Genomic DNA, 19,954 nt, shown 5'->3' on the forward strand with positions numbered 1-19,954 from the left:
TTTTTGTTTTTCCTGAAGTAAATAATTGCCTTTTATTTTTTAAATTGCTTAGTTTTCTTTGTACTTCATAATTATTCTCACCCCTTCCATTTGTCTCTCCATATTTTTAATTTCCCAAAAAGTCAGTTTTACCAGGTAATTTTTGTTGGTTTCAATTTCTTTTTTTCTTGAAGCCATCCTTTCTAGAGATCTTAATTTTCTTTGAATCTGGGGCCTTCCTCCACCCCAGATCTGCTCCTTAGCTGCCTTCCTGAAATTCATTTTGCTGCCGTCAGAGGCATTTACTTTGCCATTCTCTTGGTTCATTCTTCCTCGATCTACTCCCATGTTTTGAGGTAGCATATCTCTAGTAGTTTCCTGAGCACTAGTGCATGAATGGTAAATTTTTTGAGACTTTTCATGTGAAGATGTTTTTATTCAACTGTCACATTTGATTTGCAGTTTGCTAAGAAGTGTAATTTTAAAGACATTGCCCCATTGTCTTTTTTTTTTTTTTTTTTTTTTAGCTGCGTTGGGTCTTCGTTGCTGTGTGTGGGCTTTCTCTAGTTGCAGTGAGCGGGGGCTACTCTTCATTGCAGTGCGTGGGCTTCTCACTGTGGTGGCTTCTCTTGTCGCAGAGCCTGGGCTCTAGGCACGCGGGCTTGAGTAGTTGTGGCACGCGGGCTCAGTAGTTGTGGTGCACAGGTTTAGTTGCTCCGAGGCATGTGGCATCTTCCCGGACCAGGGCTCGAACCCATGTCCCCTGCATTGGCCAGCAGATTCTTAACCACTGCGCCACCAGAGAAGTCCCCCATTGTCTTTTTTTAGAAATTGAGATATAATTCACATACCACAGATTTCACTCTTTTAAAGTATACCATTTAGTGGTTTTTAGTATGTTCACCAGGTTGTGCAATCATCACCACTATCTAATTTTAGAACATTTTCATCACTTTAGAAAGAAACCTGGTACCCATTAGCAGTCACTCTCCTTTGCCCCTCCCCACCCCAGCCCTTGGCAACCACTAATCTACTTTCAGTCTCTATAGATTTGCCTATTCTGGACATTTCATATAAATGGAATCATACAATAGGTGGCTTTTGTATGTGGCTTCTTTCACTTAGCATAATGTTTCAAGGTTCATCTATGTCCAAGCATGTACCAGTACTTCATTACTTTCTTATAGCTGAATAATAGTCTATTATAAGGATATACCACATTTTATTTATCCATTTATCAGTCGATGGACATGTGGGTTGTTTCTACTTTTTGGCTATTATAAATAATACTGCTATGAGTATTTGTTTACAAGTTTTTGTGTGAGTATATGTTTTCAGTTCTCTTGATACATAACTAGGAGTGGAATTGCTGGGTCATATGGAAACTCTATGGTTAACTTCTTGAGGAAATGGCTCCATTGTTAGAAGAAACTTGGAAACTTCCAAGCTTGCTGTTGAAAAGAAGTCTGAAGCCTTTCTGATTCTGCGCATGTAACTTTCTGATTCTGTGCATGTTTTGTTTTGTTTCTCTCCAGAAGCTATAGAATTACTCCTTTATCTCCAAGACTGTGAAATTTCATAATGCTATGTCTTGATGTGGGCCTGTTTTCATCCATTGATCTGAGCACTCACTGGGCCTTTTCAATTGTGAAACACAGGTCCTTAAGTCCTGATGATTTCCTTCATGGCATCAAGGCTGCTACTTACGGCTGTGCAGTCTGTGCACTGCACAAATGTGCCCTGCTGAGGATGGTGGGGGCTGAAATCTAACCAGAATTCCATTCACTAAACTGTGTGCTTCAGCTTAAGGCTACATCTGCTTGGAGGAGGGGTATCTCTTTCCTCACACCTTTTTCTTTCTTTTTTTTTTTTTAACTTTTAATTTTATATTGGAGTATAGCCGATTAACAGTGTTGTGATAGTTTCAGGTGCACAGCAAGGCGACTCAACCATACATATACATGTATCCATTCTCCCCCAGACTCTCCCCCATCCAGGCTGCCACATAACATTGAGCAGAGTTCCCTGTGCTATACAGTAGATCATACACCTTTTTCTGCTCAGCAAGCCGTGTGCTTATAGAGTATATTCATCCATGGTAGGTGTCTTTTTCTTATTTACACAAAAATGACCTAGAGGTTAGTGGAGGCCCTACCCTCCCTTTTCTGTGTTCCCTCTTTGGAACTCCTCCTATTATTCAGACATGGGATCTCCTAGATTCAGCCTCAAAAATCCCTGTATTTTCTGTCCTATTTTCCATCTTTTTGTCTTTTTGTTTAACTTTCTGAGACATTCTCTCAACTTTTAATCCTATTGAATTTTTGTTTCTGCGCATTTTAATGTTTGAGAGCTTTTGTTGCTCTTGTTCTCTAAATATTTGCTTTCTACAACATCTTGTTCATATTTCATGAATGCAATGTCTTATCTCACTGAGAGTATTAATGGTAAGTATTTTTTTTTTTAATTTTTATTTATTTATTTATTTATTTATGGCTGTGTTGGGTCTTCGTTTCTGTGCAAGGGCTTTTCTCTAGTTGCGGCGAGTGGGGGCCACTCTTCATCGCAGTGCGCGGGCCTCTCACTGTCGCGGCCTCTCTTGTTGCGGAGCATAGGCTCCAGACGCGCCGGCTCAGTAGTTGTGGCTCACGGGCCTAGTTGCTCTGCGGCATGTGGGATCTTCCCAGACCAGGGCTCGAACCCGTGTCCCCTGCATTGGCAGGCAGATTCTCAACCACTGCACCACCAGGGAAGCCCGGTAAGTATTTTTTGAAGTTTTCTTCTCCCTGTTGTTTCTCATCTTTCTGGTTTAGCGTTTTGGTCTCTGTATCTCATCTTCTCTACGTCACGCCACTGGGCAACCTTCCCTCCCCAACCCTAGAAATTTATTCCTCAGAGAGGGTAACCTAGAAGGTCTCTGGACTGGGGGACATCAGACACAACTGAGAGGGAGAGTACCAGAGTGAAAACAGGGAGAGTATGAGTGTGTTTACTGAACGCAAAGACCCCTGTAGGCTTCCCACACTAAGCTCCAAACAAAAAGGAGCAAACAACTGATACCTGTGCCATTGGAATACAAGAAAAATATCGTTCAACTTTTATTTGTAATGGTTTTATCACATCAACAGCGAGTTTCTATTTTTTGTTTAAAAGTGTTTTAAAATAATTTAATTTAAATAAACAGTAAAGGGACTTCCCTGGTGGCGCAGTGGTTAAGAATCCACCTGCCAATTCAGGGGACACGGGTTTGAGCCCTGCTCCAGGAAGATCCCACAGGCTGCAGAGCAACTAAGCCCGTGCGCCACAACGACTGAGCCTGTGCTCTAGAGCTCGTGAGCCACAACTACTGAGCCCACGTGCCACAACTACTGAAGCCCGCACGCCTAGAGCCCGTGCTCTGCAACAAGAGAAGCCACTGCAGTGAGAAACCCGCGCACCGCAACGAAGAGTAGTCCCCGCTCGTCACAACTAGAGAAAGCCCGCATGCAGCAACAAAGACCCAATGCAACCAAAAATTTTAAAAAAAGATACACTGCTTGCTGATCTTGGGTTAGTTTTTAGTTGAAGCAGTTACACTTTAACTTTTGGACTTTAAGCTTAAGAACTTCATTCTTTTTTGCTTCGCACATCTTTCTTTTTTTTTTTTTTTTTTCGCACATCTTTCTAATTGTCTATCATTCCCAAAGGATTTACCTTAATCCAGTGTTAAAGCAGAGATCCATAAATGGAATTTTAATAATAAATATCCTATAATACCCCAATGTTTTCAGCAGAATGAATTCCCTATGTAATTAAAAGTTTGATTAAGCTAGACCCTACAAAAATACCATAAAATATTTCTGAATTAATAGGTTCATAAACAGAGATTCAAAGTTTGACCCAGCAAGTTTTTAAACTCAGATATATTCAAATAATTTACTATATCCTTTACAAAGGAAGAATTACTAAGTCTATGCGCATTGGAGCTCTGCTGAACTGCAGCGATCTGGCGTCTATCCACCACAAGAGGGCAGTAACACTCAACCGTTGTTACTGGGAACCCAGCCGACCGATGGAGGCTTCATTAGAGAAATCATTAGAGCCAGTTGTTAAGGCATCAATCTCTCATTGAAACGGGGCAGGGAAACAGGAACCTCCACCCAGACAGGTTCGGAGCTTCTGTGCTCGGTAATAGTAAAACAGGAAATAAGCAACAGGGGCTTGTGAAAGGGAGCGACCTCGCTCCCCATCCTCATATCCTTGAATCACCATGGAGATGGCTGATTAGCTTAATAATGGCTGCAGATAGGGGTCTGATCATTTGGATGTCGGATAAGAACACTGGCAGGCGTCAATGCAACAGGGCTGTTAATGGGGATCTGGAAAAGGCAGAATAAAGGCTGTGGGGAGTAGCAGAGCTGTTATATCTCAGAAAATTAGTTAGGACTGGTTTTAGGAGTGTTCTAGAGTGAACTTTTATTTAATTTAGATTCATAACATTGGAACATTATGATAATCAAAGTAATCTTTGCAGCCTATAGCATTAACTTTTAAAGCTTCCAGGAAGCTAATTAATACAAAAAAGGATCAATTATAACAAATGCATCTCAATATTTTAAGTATGCATGTTATTTGTCTAGTATTACCCATAATGTGATATGAATCAGGTATTTTTAATGTGCTCTCATGACCAGCATCTGTTTTAATTTTTATTCATAATTGTCACTAATGTTACTGAAAAGACTTAGTATTTGAAAAGTCTAACTTAATTATTCCACAATTTAATGTTGTTTCAATCAACATTTATTAAACACCTACAACTGAGAGAAGACAGTACCTCTGTGTGTGTGCGTGCGTGTGTTAAAACAGAATTTTAGAAAATTGTACCCACGTGTTTTAAAGTGAGCTTCAAATAAAAATGAGACAAGTATGTTTTCCATATTTTATGTGCCTTTCCTGTCCCACATTGTACCTTTTGTGGTAGTGATGCCTTCAAAACTATAGAAAGTCTAAGCCAAATTCAGGGAAATTTGTTCCTTCATGTTGATAGAAGATAGGGAAATAATATATGTTCTGTTTTGTCATCCTAATAGATATCCATAAGTGACATAATTGTCAGTGTTGTTAATGAGCTACTGTATAGAAGACAACATTTAAAACCTCTTATTCAATTATAAGTATCACTTAATAGTTTGATTCAACTCAAATCAGCAAACATTTATTGGGTTAGGAACTGTATTAGACACTAGAAGTAACAAAAATGAGTAAAACATAGACCTGAGGGTAGAAGGCACCTGAAAGAAGGAAGGTAATTAACATTTTTTTGAGCAACTACTCTGTGACAGAGTTTTGCATATCTTTTCTCATTAATCCTCATAGCAATTCTGAGTTATCTCTGTTTTTTGGAAGAAGAAACAGGCTCAGAGCAATTAAGTGACTTTTTTCAAGGTCACAAAACTAGTTGGGGTACAGCCAAGATCAGATCCTTTCAACTTTAAAGTATATTCTCTTTCCATTGGACCATTCTATCTGAATATTAGTCACTGACTGACTCCTGGGAAAAAGTAACTTTTACGAATGGCAGCTTAATAATTAGCAGTCTAACAAATGAAATGTTTTGGTGTGCAGTGATTTTATGTTTAAAAATAGTTTTTAATTAGGAAATATTTCAAACACAGAAGTTAGAGACTAACACCTGTGTAGTCATTATGGAGCCATATTCTATATCCAACCTTAACATTATGCGTGGTTGAGTCAGACTTTCTTAAAGAAAGAAAACATTATAGGAACAGTTGAGACTTTGTATACCCCTCCCTGACGCCATTCTCTTCTCTTCCTCCCTAGAGCTAATATTATTATGAATTTGGTGTTTATCAGTTTCATCATGATTTCTTACTTTTACTACATGCCTATGAATCCATAAACAATATAATATTATTTTTCAGGTTTTAAAATTGTTTTTAACTATATCCAAAAGGACATACTATTCTACAACTTATTGTTCTCAACAGTATGTTTTTGAGATTTATCCACAATGGTATATGTAGCTCTAGTTCTTTAATTGTTAAATGCTGTGTAGTATTCCATTATATGAATATAAGGAAATTTATTTATCCATTTTCCTATAATTACATATTTAAACAAGATTCTGCTATGGTTTTGACTCAAAATATATCTAATGAACTTTTGTCATAATTTATATTTTATATTTTAGTATTAAAATATATTTTAGTAATAAAAGTACAAAACTATTCACACTTTTTTTTTTTCTTGGTGCAGATCATTCTCGAATTGAAGTATGGAAATTTGGTAATACTGCTATCGAATACTTATACCACTGGGCACACATCTGTTCAGCTCTTATGAAGCTGAACAAAAAAATAAATAGTGCCATTTCACCCCCGTTGCCATCCAAGACTAACTCCTATGTGTATGCAAAAATGCCAGGGGGAAGCTTGCTAGGGAAATGCTAATGGAATTGCTACTGTATTTAGGGTATTTTTGTCATGTTCAGTTTTGTTAACTATAAAATATTTTCATTTGGAGAGGAGTGCCACATAAACATATTCTTCTCCTAGACATTTATCTCAGCGCCTTATAAAACCAAAAGTGCTACCTAAGGAGAAATTTGATCTAAAAAATATCCAGTTAAGGTAGCCATAACCAAATGTATGTTATAGAATATATTTTAAAGTTTCCTTTTAGTTTTAGCATTGTATCTGGCATGGGACTATTATGGTTCGTTGGGCAGAGTTATTTTAATTTTTTTAAGGTCCAAGTGAAGAAAGACTGAGGATTTAGAAAAACTGGCAGTTTTTACATCAAAAGAGCACCAAGTAATAAAGATTTTAAGAGATGGACTGGGAATTTTTTTTTAATTTTTGAAAGACTTATATGAGCACCACTTCCTCCCCATCCCCATCTCCACCCCCCACCCCTACTTACCTTAACAACTTAAAAGTTATTTCAATGAATAGAAATTCTGGGAAAATGTTTGTCCATGACTTATGGAAAAAAGAAAACACTTTTTTTAAATAACAAAATCCTCTCAAGTTCAAGAACTGCAAAAAGAATTTATATTTATTTAAAGCTTCTTACTACAGCAAACTTTACTGCTCTTTTGTGAGATTTCATCTTTGCAATAAGATATCTGATGACAGAGTCCATTTTTAATAAAATTTTGGGAAATTAAACTTCATTTTCTTTATTTGGTTGACAAAATGTGATGTGTTCCAAACATCTTATATTTTGAGATTGGAGGTCCCTTTTTAACCTTTTCTGATAAGATGGCAGTGTTATTACCAGTCCTCATCTCTTGGATGATCGCATGCCCAGTTTTAACCTAAAAGCCTGTTTCATATTTGGAAGTGGTCTTTTCAGGGCATTTGCAGCAACATTTCTAGGAACAATGTTCTTGAAGATATTAAACTGATAGCCACATATCGTGATGGCTTCAGATCAAGCTTATAAAGAGTCCACTGTGAATACAAATGGCATTTTAGGCAGCAAGGAGGGGAAATTTTTGCAGACTGCCACCTGTTTAACCATTATCATGGGAGTTAACTAAATGGCATCCAGGTTAATGATAAATTATCACACACTTGCATGGCATTTTAACTTTTTTGAAGTATCAGCATTTTCACATACTAGCTCATTTGATCCTCCTCATAACGTGTAAGGTGGCAGTCTCGATATTACAATACTATGCCCATTTTATAACCAAGGAAATAGGCTCAAAGAGTGAGTTATTTAGGTCACAATAGCTAGTAAGAGGCACCCACATGTCCTAATTTCTGTTTTATTGCTCTTGCCAGCATTCCAGACATCTCACCAACACTTTCCAGACTTTACTAGGCTAAAGACTATGCTATTAGTCTTTTGGAAACTACTTTAAAATTAAGCAACCAACAGGGTTGAATTTATCTAACTATCGTTCAAGTAAAATCCTATCCCTTAACACCAGGAGTTTACTCTTTTAGTGAAGAGGATGTTATGTATACTTGACAAAAATTTAGATGTAGGTTTATATTTAAACCTATTTATTTGACTCAATAGATTTATTGATTTATTTGTATTTACATATACTTCAGAAGCTTAGACTTGATTAATTGGATTTTTTATTAGCTCTTTCTCCATAGTTTATAGGTAACAATGACACTGCATGGTGTAGACCATCCAGACCACTTTCCTTTATAATTATAGCTTTCCATGGTCCAGAAACAACGTAAGATTTCAAGACAATGATATTGGAATCTCAGAAAAGCTCCTATTGGCTCTTTTAACAGCTTTATTGAAATATAACACATATATTATACAATTCACATACTTAATGAAAATGCTTTTTAGTATATTCACAAAATTGTTCAACCATTTACAACAATCAATTTCAGAACATTTTCATCACCCCCATAAAAACTCCATACCTATTAGCAATCACTCCCCATTTTTCCTCACCCCAGCCCTAGGGAACTACTAACCTTGCTTTCTCTATGGGTTTGCCTGTTCTGGATATTTTATATAAAAGGAATCATACATTATGTGGTCTTTTGTGACTGACTTCCCATTCCTTCATAATCTAAATGTGATCAGGCAACCAGCTGCCCTTAACTTCCACAGACATCCCCAATCTACGGACTCAGAAGACCCTCTGCAGGTAATTTAGGGAATTTTCATTCCTCTTCTGTAAGGTTTTATGCAATGCCACTCCCACCTAACCCCACCCTACATCCTCAACTCTATGTTCCTACTCTCCCTTCCATGACCTTATTATAAAGACTTCTCAGCAGGCAAGATCAATTAATTAAATATTGCCTATGTCTTTCTCTGTAGGCATTGTAATTCCTCTTGGTGGGTGTTCCATCTCCTAGTCATTAACCATATTTTACCTCTCCTCAACCTACTGCCTGAGCTTAAAGGCAATGGGAGAATACAGAAGCTTGCATTATATAGGATATCGAGCTGGATAACTTTGTGTAACTAATTTCCTATCCAGTCTCTATAAGTAAGAGGCAGACAGCCCAGGCAGGAGGCTTTATTTTTACCCTTTATCGATTCTTTTTATTTTAAGCAAAGTAACACATGCTCATAGTTTAAAGAGTCCTTCTGTCATACAAGGTCTATCAAGACCAGAGCATTTCCCAGCTCAACCTCACCCCTATTTTCCTTGTTTCTGAGTCACCTACTTTCAGTTCTTTTATCTCAGGAGTTAATAAACAGCCCACAAGCTAAATCTGGCTAGTTGCCTGTCATGATAAAGTTTTGTTGGAAAAGCCATGCCCATATTGTCTATGACTGCTTTCATACCACTGGGCAGAGCTGAGTAGCTGCCACAGAGACTTATGACCCATAAAGCCTAAATATTTACTATCTAACCCTTTGCTTAAAAAGTTTTCCAACCCCTATTCTGGCTGTAGTTTTGACATGTGCCTCCATATTGCAAAATAACACGCTGTGTGACTACTTTTTTTGTTTTTTCCTGAATTAGGCAATATTTATTAACCTCCCAGTATGCAATACAAAGATTTAGCTCCTTCCCCGGTGTGTGCATCCACACACACACAAACACATACAATTTCCCACTCCTTCCTTCTTCCCAATATAATTACATAGTAATTTAGATCAGAATAGCTGGATATTCAGTGTTTGCATTATCATGATCATGTATGCTATTTAGGGCTTAGCTATTTAGTAAGTTACAATTATTTTCCTTTCCTGAACATCTTTTTGCTTTCCCTGGCGTTCATGTCAAAAGAAAACTTTTGGAGTGGCTGGAGTGACTATAAAGATATCAGACAAAGTAGATTTCAGAGCAAAGAATATTACTGTGATAAAGGTCATTCCATAATGAAAAAAGGGTCAATTAATTAAGAAGACACAAAAATCTTAAATAGTTACACACCTAACAACATAGTTCCAAAATACACACAGCAAAAACTAATAGGGGGGCTTCCCTGGTGGCGCAGTGGTTGAGAATCTGCCTGCCAATGCAGGGCACACGAGTTCGAGTCCTGGTCTGGGAAGATCCCACATGCCACGGAGCAACTAAGCCCATGTGCCACAACTACTGAGCCTGCGCGTCTGGAGCCTGTGCTCCGCAACAAGAGAGGCCGCGATAGTGAGAGGCTCGCGCATCGCGATGAAGAGTGGCCCCCACTTGCCACAACTAGAGAAAGCCCTCGCACAGAAACGAAGACCCAACACAGCCATAAATAAAAAATAAATAAATAAAAAAATTAAAAAAAAAAAAAAAAAAAAAAAACTAATAGGACTGCAGGTCCATAGAGAACAGAAGTAGATTACTGGTTGCCTGCTGTTGCGGGGGCGGTAAATGGGAGTGACTAATGGGTACATGGTTTTTTTTCTGGGTATTGAAAGTATCCTAAAATTGCTTGTGATGATGGTAGCACAACTCTCTGAATATATTAAAAACCATTGAATTGTACGGTTTTGTTTTGTTTTAATTTTTTTTTTTTGGCTGCATGGCATGGCGTACGGGATCTTAGTTCCGGTACCAGGTATTGAACCCATGACCCCTGCAGTGGAAGCGTGGAGTCTTAACCACTGGACCGCCAGGGAAGTCCTGAATTGTATGCTTTAAACGGGTGAATTGCATCGTATGTGAATAATGTCTCAATAAAGCTGTTTAAAAAAAAGATGCTTATACTAAATAGAAATCTGGTTCTACACAAAGATATGGAGACAGTGGAAATGGTAAATACGTGAATAAACATAATATTTTTCTTTTCTTTTTACATTGACCTATTTATTATATAAGGGATATGATAAAGTATACATATAAACAACCAGATAGAGATACATAGGTAAGGTCAGGAAGGGCACTTCTGTCCTCATGAAGTTGGGGTGTACCACCCTCTGGGCAGGTGGATATGTTCACCAACCTGGAAGCTCTTAGAATTCCATACTTTTGGGTTGTTTATGGAGGCTTCATTATGTAGGCATGATGGATCATTAATCTGGTTTAAAACCTCTCTCTTCTTCCCGGAGGATGGGAGGTGGGGTAGAAAGTTCCAAGCTTCTAGTTATAGTGTGGTCTCTCTGGTGACTAGCCCCCATGCTGATGCTATCCAGAAGCCCACCAAGAGTTACCTCATTGGAACAAAATAACCCCTATCACCCAGGGAACCAGGAACTAGGGTCAAAGACCAAGTATCAAAACAACAGTTGCTCTTAGTGCTCTAATTACTCAGGAAATCACAAAGGTTAGGAGCTCTGTACCGGGAATCTGGGGCAGAAACCAATATATGTGTCTATATATGTATATATATTTTTTCCCTCTTATTTCACTGTGCCCCAAGCAGATTTCATATTTGGCTTCTATCTAGCCTTACCCTAATCACTTTGGGGGAAAAAAAGACATTCAGCATATTCCTATATGAAAAGCTATATAATTCCTTTAATAATATATCTCAGCATTAATGCATTTAGAAGAGTGGATCTCAAAATGTGGTCTGTGGACTCCCAAGGTCCCTAAAACACTTCTGGGATTTTCCAGGTCAAAACTATATTTCTAACAATATTATGACATCATTTGCCTTTTTCACTCATCCTCACACCAGTGTGCAGTTGAACTTTCCAGAGGCTTCATGATGTGTGATGATGTCATCGTTCTGACAGCTAATAGAACGTGTGCCTGTGGATTCTTTTGCGTTTTCTTTCAACTTTATTTCTTCCAGTTTTATTAAGATATAATTAACATACAGCACTGTATAAGTTTATGGTGTACAGCATAATAATTTGACTTACATACATCATGAAATGATTACAGTAAATTTAGTGAACATCCATCATTTCATATAGATACAAAAGAAAAAGAAAAAATATTTTTCCTTGTGATGAGAACTCTTAGGATTTACCCTCTTAACAACTTTCATATATAACATACAGCAATGTCAACTTTATTAATCATGTTGTACATTACATCCTAATACTTTATCTTATAACTGGAAGTTTGTACCCTTTGACCATCCAATTCCTCCTCCCACTACCCCACCCCTTCCTGCTAAAAAGAAAAAAAAAAAAAGAAATCTGGATCTTCACAAAGATACGCAGCCACGGGAAATGGTAAATATGTGGATAAACATAACATTTTTCTTATTTAAAAATATTTTTAAAAGATAATTGACTGTTTAAAGCAAAAATGATAATTTATTGTGCATTTATAACATAGGTAGAAGTAAAATGTGTGACAAATATAGCACAAAGTCTCAGAGAGGGAAAATGGAACTATACTTTTATAAAGTTTTTATACTATACAGAAAGTGCTTTATTCTTACTTTAAGGTAGACTGTGATAAGTTAAAGATGTGTACCAGAAACCCTAAAGCAAAACCTTAAAAAAAAAAAAAAAAAGCAAAGTATGGCCAATAAGCCAACAAAGAAGTTGAAGCATAAAAATCTGAAGCAGAGTCATAAAAATTTATTGATTAATTCAAAAGGGCAGGGGAAGGTGGAGGGAGGAGTACAAAGAACAGATAGGAAAAAGAGAAAACAAATTGCAACTATACTAATAACTGCTTTAATGAAAATGTTCTAAATACCCACGTTAAAAGGAAGAAATTGCCAGACCGGATAAAAAAGCAAGACCCAACTATATGCTATCAACAAGAGAACCACTTTAAATATAAAGACACAAACTAATTAAAATAGGTTAAAAGTAAAAGGATGGGAAAAGATACACTATGCTAACAATGCTGGTTATATTAATATCAGATAAAGTAGATAAAAATAAATAAAAAATAAAGAGGATCATTTCTTAATGGTATAGGGGTCAATGTAAGAGGACATAACAATCCTACATGTTTATATATCTAATAACAAAACTTCAAAATACATGAAACAAAACATGACAGGAGTAAAAAGAGAAATACACAAATCCACAATTACAGCTGGAGATTTTAACATTCTTCTGTCGGTAATTCGAAAGATCTCTTTGCTGTTACTAGTTTGGAAGGGGCCGAGAATGAGTGGGTCCACAGGTGAAATGTGACTAGCATTTTAAAAAAAGTATCATATATAATTTTACTTCCTATACTCAGTGGTACCACGGTATTTTATTAATCATTTCTGTCCTATAATGAGATACTTAGCGTATAGATTTTCATCTTCTGCCAAATTACCCTGAGCCAGGTATATTCACACTGAGTACCTCGGGGGTGGTGGTGGGGAGAAATCGATAGCCTAGGGCAGTGGTTTTCAAACTTGAGTATCAGAATTACCTGGAGAGCTCGTTAATATTCAGATTTCTGGGCCCCGTCCCAGAGTTTCTGATTCCGTAGATGTGGAACAGAGCCGGAAAGTTTGCATTTCTAACAAATTCCCGGGTGATGCCAATTCTGCTGGTCCCAGGACCACTCTCTGCGAACCTCTGGCCTAAAATTTTGCCATTCCTTTCTTCCCACTGATTTCGAGGCAGTCTGTCGGTTTTCAAAACAACGCCCAAAGCCAAACATCAGACTCCCAGCAGTGCGGAAGCAACACAAAACGCGAACCCAGCCGGTAGGCGGGTTCTAGGCCGCCCAAACCCGCGCGAGAGCTCACGTTCGACGTCGGCGTCTGCGTCAGCGTCACGTCGGCGTCGGCCACGTTCAGCGGAGACGGGAGCAAGATGGCGATTCCGGGCAGGCAGTGAGTGACCTGGGAGTTAGGGTTAGGCTGGGGAACGAGACACCACGGCGACTGTGTCTTTGGCCGAGCAGTACAAGTGCGCTGGAAGTGAAGGGGCTGTGTCGTCAGGGATAGAGATGGGGGAAAGCGAGAAATCCTGAGGAACATATATTCCCATCCCCCCCCACATTTTCCAGGATGGAAGCCCGAAGTTTGAGGGAGAAACTTGTGAGGAAATAAAGGAAGTTAGGCTGAGGGGCAGAGAGCGAGACTTTTCTATTTTCCAAAAGCTCGGTCTGAGGCCCCTCAGTCTTGCTTCCTACCCCGCGCTTGAGTTTCTCCCCGGTTGGATGCTTTCAGGGGCAATGAGAAGAGAGACAATTCCTGGCTTTCTTAGAGGGCCTTGTTCTACTTGGCAGGTCAAGTTCTGATTACCGCCCTCCCTTCTCGGTTTAGGAACGTTGTGCTGAGAAGTCACAGAAAAGGGTAGGCATATAGGGAATTGGGGTATACGTTGCCACAAAAGAGACAAATGTTATATGTTCTTGGAAGTTTTATCTTTGATGTATAATCCTCGCTTGTGATGCGGCTTCCCGTGATTTCTGCGTCTTAAAGGCCAAAACGTGAGAAACTAAATGAGTTGGATCTGATGGGATGGTTCTTTCAGGTGCTCCAAGACAAAGCAAGTGTGCTTAATAAAGTGTAATGGCAATTTGCCCCGTGGCTACTTGGGTTTCTCAGTTAATGTAATCTTTTAAAAAATTTTCATGGGTGACATTAACCTTTATCCAATAACTTCTTTAAAATTGTGTACCCAATAGGAGAAAAAAAAGTATTTTCTTGACTCTTGTTAGATCACAACGATAATTTAGAGCGTTTTTATTTTTAGTGGACATCAACTGAGCTTCCCACTAACATGTTCTTTTTAAAACCTTGCTATCATTTCACCATCTAAAACATTTCTGAACTCTTCATTCACTTCCCTTCTTTGATTAAAATGGTATTTTGATTTTGGCCCACAAATAATCACTTAGAGTAATAATTATAAAATCTTAGCGCATATTAGAACTTTTAGATAGTTGAAAATCAGAACCAGTGTTTTATGTTCATAGGTTATATGACATGTTTTGACTTGGTAGCTTCGTCTGGAAGAGGCAGTGGATGTATTATTGTTTAACATTTAGATATAATGGTGTAATTTCTATTTCAAAAAAAAATATGCAGGTATGGGCTTACTTTGCCAAAGAAAGCACAGCAGTTGCACCCTGTTTTGCAAAAACCTTCAGTGTTTGGGAATGATTCTGATGATGATGATGAGGTAAGGGAAACTATGTTTTTCTACTGCATTGTTGGAAATTTTTTTTTTAATTGAACTTGTGAATTTTATGTCTTTGCTTGCTTTAGATATTTGTTAATACAGTGTATCTGTAGCATTATAATTTACAGAATTATCAAAAAGAATAAAGAAGAAAGCTCTACTTTTTTTTTTTTTTTGTAGGTGATACATGGATAATCTAAGATTTTTTTTCCCAAGGCTATGAACTTCAGTTATTTTTAAGCAGTTATACAGAGTAATTTCAGACAATAATACTGATATATAACAAAACTGTTGCTGTAAAGATCCCTGGAAATAAGCTATTAAGATGTCACCCGTTTCCTAGAAATTTTTATTAGCAAAGTAGTTTCTTATGAGACTACTTTTGTGGTTACTCAGTGTCTGCTAAGTGTAATTATTCAGTTGTAATATGGTAGTGTATAAAGTTAGCATTGATGATAATGACATCTAATATGAACATTTTATGTTTTAGCAGCCAAAACAGTGTTTTCCTATGAATCCCCAGTTTACAGCAGTTTATAAAACCCCCAAGTGTGTGCTTATTTAATACTTCAGTCATTTTCTGTATTTCTAAAAGATCTTTGTATCAATTTCGTACTTCCTTTGCTCTGGCAGAAAAAATCACTTCTCTTTCAGTTTTTACTAATTGTATAATAGCATAGTTAGGTAATTGAACATATTTGATCCTTTGCTTCTTTTCTTCTGTTGAAGAAATAGACTCTAGATGGCTTACTTTTTAAAAAGTTGATAATTTACATATAATTTGAATATAAAACTCATGGATTTTAAGTGTAGAGGTTGGTGACTTTTGACAAATACATACGCCCCAGTCAAGATGTATTGTAGAATATTTCTTTCTTCCCTGAAAGTTCTTTCACACCCCTTTGTAGTTAGTTTGCTTCCCCACATTATGCCCCAGACAACTATCTCATTGTGGTTTTGATTTGCATTTTACTTATGACCAAAGATATTGGCCATTTATGTATCATCTTTAGAGAAATGTCTGTTCATATCATTTGCCTAGTTTTTAATTGGGTTGTCATTTTGTTATGAGTTGTAAGATTCCTTTATATATTCTAGATACAAGTCGCTTATTAGATGTAATTTGTAAATATTTTCTCCCATTCTGTGAATTATCTTTTCACTTTCTTGATAATGTCCTTTGAAGTACAAAAGTTCAATTTTGAGAAAGTCCAATATATTTTTTTTCTTAGGTTGCTACTGCTTTGGTGTCATACCTAAGAAACCATTGCTTAATCCAGGGTCATAAAGATTTACGCATATGTTTTCTTCTAAGAATTTTGTAGTTTTAGTTCTAAAATTACATCTATGATCCATTTTGAGTTAATTTTTGTATACGGCTATGAGATGGGGGTTCAGTTTCACTCTTTGCATGTGGATGGATATCCAGTTGTCCCAACACCATTTGTTGAAGGCTCTTCCCCGTTGAATTGACACTACCCTTGTGGTTTGTTTTAATATACAAATAATTTTTTAAAATCACTGTAGACACAACAGAAAAATATGACATGGTTATCTTGTAGTTTCACATAAATCATCCTGGCATACCCATGTAATGCAAAGCAACATATACTCCAGTTTGAGAAGGATGGGTTTATACAAGTGATCTAGAAAGTTTACTGCTGTGATTGCTGTTTCTTTTCCATTGTGAAATGAGGCTAGTGGAAGCTGGACGGTGGGTACACTAGAGTCAGAAAAGAAAGGCCTAGGGCCACTTTGCTCTTCCGTCCCTCCCTCCCACCCTCCTTCCTTTTACATAGAGAGACTTTAATGCAGATAATTGGTTACATGGGTGATGGAAGACTTGAGAAGCTACAAGAGATGGTGAAGCAACCCAGAGATTAGCAGTAGTAAAAGGCAAGAAGTGATAAATGGAGGGATACAGGTAGGAGTTGGGCCTGGAGGCCAGGGGCTAGGGTTACTTGGTGGGAACTGGACTTTTCCAAAAGGAGTTGAAGCCACTGGGAGATTCAGTCTTAGGTAGAGAGAAAGGCAGGGAGAAATACCTCGTCTTCTCCCTTTCTCCTACCTTCCAATATACTGTTTTTGTATTCTGTTGGTAGAACCCAGCCAGAAGCCAACTGACAGGGAGCTGCAGTTTAGTTCTTAATGAGCAGAGAATATAAAACCGGTCTTTTTTTTTTTTTTTTTTTGGGATTTAAGCACTGGGTTGGCCCAAAAGTTCCGAACAAACTTTTTGGCCAACCCAATATTTATTGTGAGGGAAAACCGGTCTTTAGAATAATTTCCTTACCTATAAAACATCAGTCTGGTGAATTCCAGCTTATCCTTGTATATTATTTAAATGTTTGTGAGCTTTGAATATAAAACTCTTCTTTTTTTTTTTTATTTAATAATTATGCTTTTTTTTTTAAACCATCTTAATATGGTTTTTTTTTTTAAAGGCACAGGCTTTTTTTTTTTTTTTTTTAAAGATTTATTGATTGATTGATTGATTGATTGCTATGTTGGGTCTTCGTTTCTGTGCTAGGGCTTTCTCTAGTTGCGGCAAGCGGGGGCCACTCTTCATCACGGTGCGCGGGCCTCTCACTATCGCGGGCTCTCTTGTTGCGGAGCACAGGCTCCAGACGCGCAGGCTCAGTAGTTGTGGCTCACGGACCTAGTTGCTCCGCGGCATGTGGGATCTTCCCAGACCAGGGCTCGAACCCGTGTCCCCTGCATTAGCAGGCAGATTCTCAACCACTGCGCCACCAGGGAAGCCCAAAACTCTTCTTTTTTAAAAATGTATTTTATTGAAATATAGTTAATTTACAATGTTGTGTTAATTTCTGCTGTACAGCAAAGTGACTCAGTTTATATATATATATATATATATATACACACACACACACACACACACACACACACATATTCTTTTTCATATTCTTTTCCATTATGGCTTATCACAGGATATTGAATATAGTTTCCTGTGCTATACAGTAGGACCTTGTTGTTTATCCATTCTATATATCATAGTTTGCATTTGCTAATCCCAAACTCCCAATCCATTCCTCTCCCACCCGCCTCCCCCTTGATAACCACAAGTCTCTTCTCTATGTCAGTGAATCTAAAACTCTCTTTAAATATTAATCAGTTAAGAAACAATAAAATTATTGGTGTTTTGGAAAATACAGAGAAAGATATTTTATGTTTCCCCTCCTGAGGAGGGCATTTGATAAACCTGGCGAGGAGCTTCTGAAGCAAATCCAACTATTCTTATTTTCAGGAATTCAGCAGAAGCAACTAAGAGCCCAAATTTAAGATCAGACTTTTATTCCAGTGGTCAAGCAGAGGGAGCCCTAGCAAACGAATTCTGTTTCAATGTGTGTTTTTATCCAGAGTAAGTTTAAAAATGGGATAAAGTGGTAGTCCAGCACTTTAAATTATTATTTAAATAGTCCCTCTTTTTGAAATTATCAGAACTAAATAGAAACAATTATCATTTTGTTCAGAGGTAGAGGAGATGAAGAGTTTTTACCCCGTATGAGTAAGGTTTATATTATATCCAAATGCTGCTGTCTGATAGTAAGTGTTTGAGTGGTTTTGCTAAGATAGTAGTGTGTTTGTTTCATTTTTGTCCAGTCCCTCCTCTCTTTCCAGTCCCATTGCCACCACCTTCATTACTTCTGTCATGGATTATTATAGCTTTGTAACAATTTCCTTATCACCTCTCTGTCCTCAAATTCATTTCAAATACTGCTGATAGACTGATCTTCCTAAAGCACAGTTCTAATCACTGTTAACTTCCTTACTCTTGAACCTAATTGTATTTAAAATCTAAACTGCTCATTCTGACATTGAAAGCCTTCCCTATGCTTTGGCTTCAAAGGACTTATTAGCATTTTCTCCTAACTGTGCTTCTCCATGCGAAGTACACTGTTAATGTTTGTTTTCTTTCACAACTCTACTTTTCTTCACACTGGAAGTCTCTCCATCCTATATGTCCAAATTATAGCCATCCTTTAAAACCCAGTGCAAAAGTTGCTTCCTTCAAGATTTTCCCCACTGGAAAGACTCTTTCTTTTTCTAACACTCTTTACCTTTCTTAGAGCACTTAGCTTTTTATACCTTGTATTATAAGTTATTTGCATACAAGTCTTTCACTGTACTAGAGTATGAGCTCCATGAGTTAGTATCCGAATGTTTGTGCTGGCTTCCAAGAATGAGTAAAATCATTTACTCAGATGTTTTAGCTGTCTATATTGTAAAGAGCCAGATAGTAGACGTTTTAGGCTTGGCAAGCTAAGTAGTCAACTTTGATCTCCTAGTGTGAAAGCAGCCATTAGATAATATGTAAATGAATGAGCATGACTAATAAATGTGTTCTAATAAAACTTTATTTACAAAAGTGGGGATGGCTGAGATTTGGCTGTAACTTGCTGACCCATGATGTATACAATTATCCAAAGTACGTGTGACAACCAGTATTTCACAAGTGTTATAAAGTGGCTAGTGACTAAAATAGATGATGCATGACAAACATGGAACTTCCTTTTAGATATTTCTCCGTGATAAATGCTTGCTCATTTTGCAGAACATAATGAATTTTTCTTTCAGTCTTGGCAATTGAAATGTTCATTTCTAGATAATAATAATCTTGTGAGATCCAGTTTTGTAGTATAATTCATATGCCATGAAGAGGTACGATCCGTACGACCTGAGAATTGTCGCTGTTGGATAAAGATGCAAAACTTCTTGATCTCTTTAAAAGAGAATATTAAGTTAAAATAGATAGCTTAAGTTCATTAATTTAGTTTTTTGTGTATATATCAAATATGTTAGATAAATGGTGGATGATGATAATTGCACTTTGAGTACTCAGAAGCCATGGTATAGTTCTTTTATAGGTTAAGCTTTCATCTTCATAAACTATAGAACAGTTACAAAAACTATAAGAAAAACATTAAAACCCCAGCAGAAAACTAAGGAAAACACATAGAGAAATATAGAAGAAATGGAAATATCTAATAAACATTAAAAATATGTAATCTTAGTATATCTAAGAAATGTAAATTAGGGC

The 19,954-nt window shown here is 37.3% G+C and overlaps 2 protein-coding genes across 4 annotated transcripts in view; both read left to right on the forward strand.

The window, feature by feature from the left end:
- EFCAB5 (EF-hand calcium binding domain 5) overlaps positions 1-10,213 on the forward strand; it is a 136,950-nt gene extending 126,737 nt beyond the window's left edge. The window contains exon 24 of the mRNA XM_082443395.1: positions 6,235-10,213. Within this exon, the coding sequence (XP_082299521.1) occupies positions 6,235-6,428 (194 nt within the window). The 3' untranslated portion in view covers positions 6,429-10,213. The remainder of the gene's footprint in view (positions 1-6,234) is intronic.
- A 3,289-nt stretch (positions 10,214-13,502) lies between these two features.
- NSRP1 (nuclear speckle splicing regulatory protein 1) overlaps positions 13,503-19,954 on the forward strand; it is a 60,420-nt gene continuing 53,968 nt past the window's right edge. The window contains exons 1-2 of one of the 3 annotated variants that reach the window (XM_082443522.1): positions 13,503-13,598; positions 14,802-14,895. In XM_082443522.1, coding sequence (XP_082299648.1) covers positions 13,579-13,598; positions 14,802-14,895 — 114 coding nt within the window. In that variant the 5' untranslated portion in view covers positions 13,503-13,578. Of the gene's footprint in view, positions 13,599-14,074; positions 14,201-14,801; positions 14,896-19,954 lie in introns of those variants that run through there. The other 2 variants (XM_082443523.1, XM_082443524.1) reach the window with 2 other exon arrangements.

The sequence above is a fragment of the Balaenoptera physalus genome (genome assembly GCF_965194825.1).
Source record: "Balaenoptera physalus genome assembly, chromosome: 20".
Taxonomy (NCBI): Eukaryota; Metazoa; Chordata; class Mammalia; order Artiodactyla; family Balaenopteridae; genus Balaenoptera; species Balaenoptera physalus.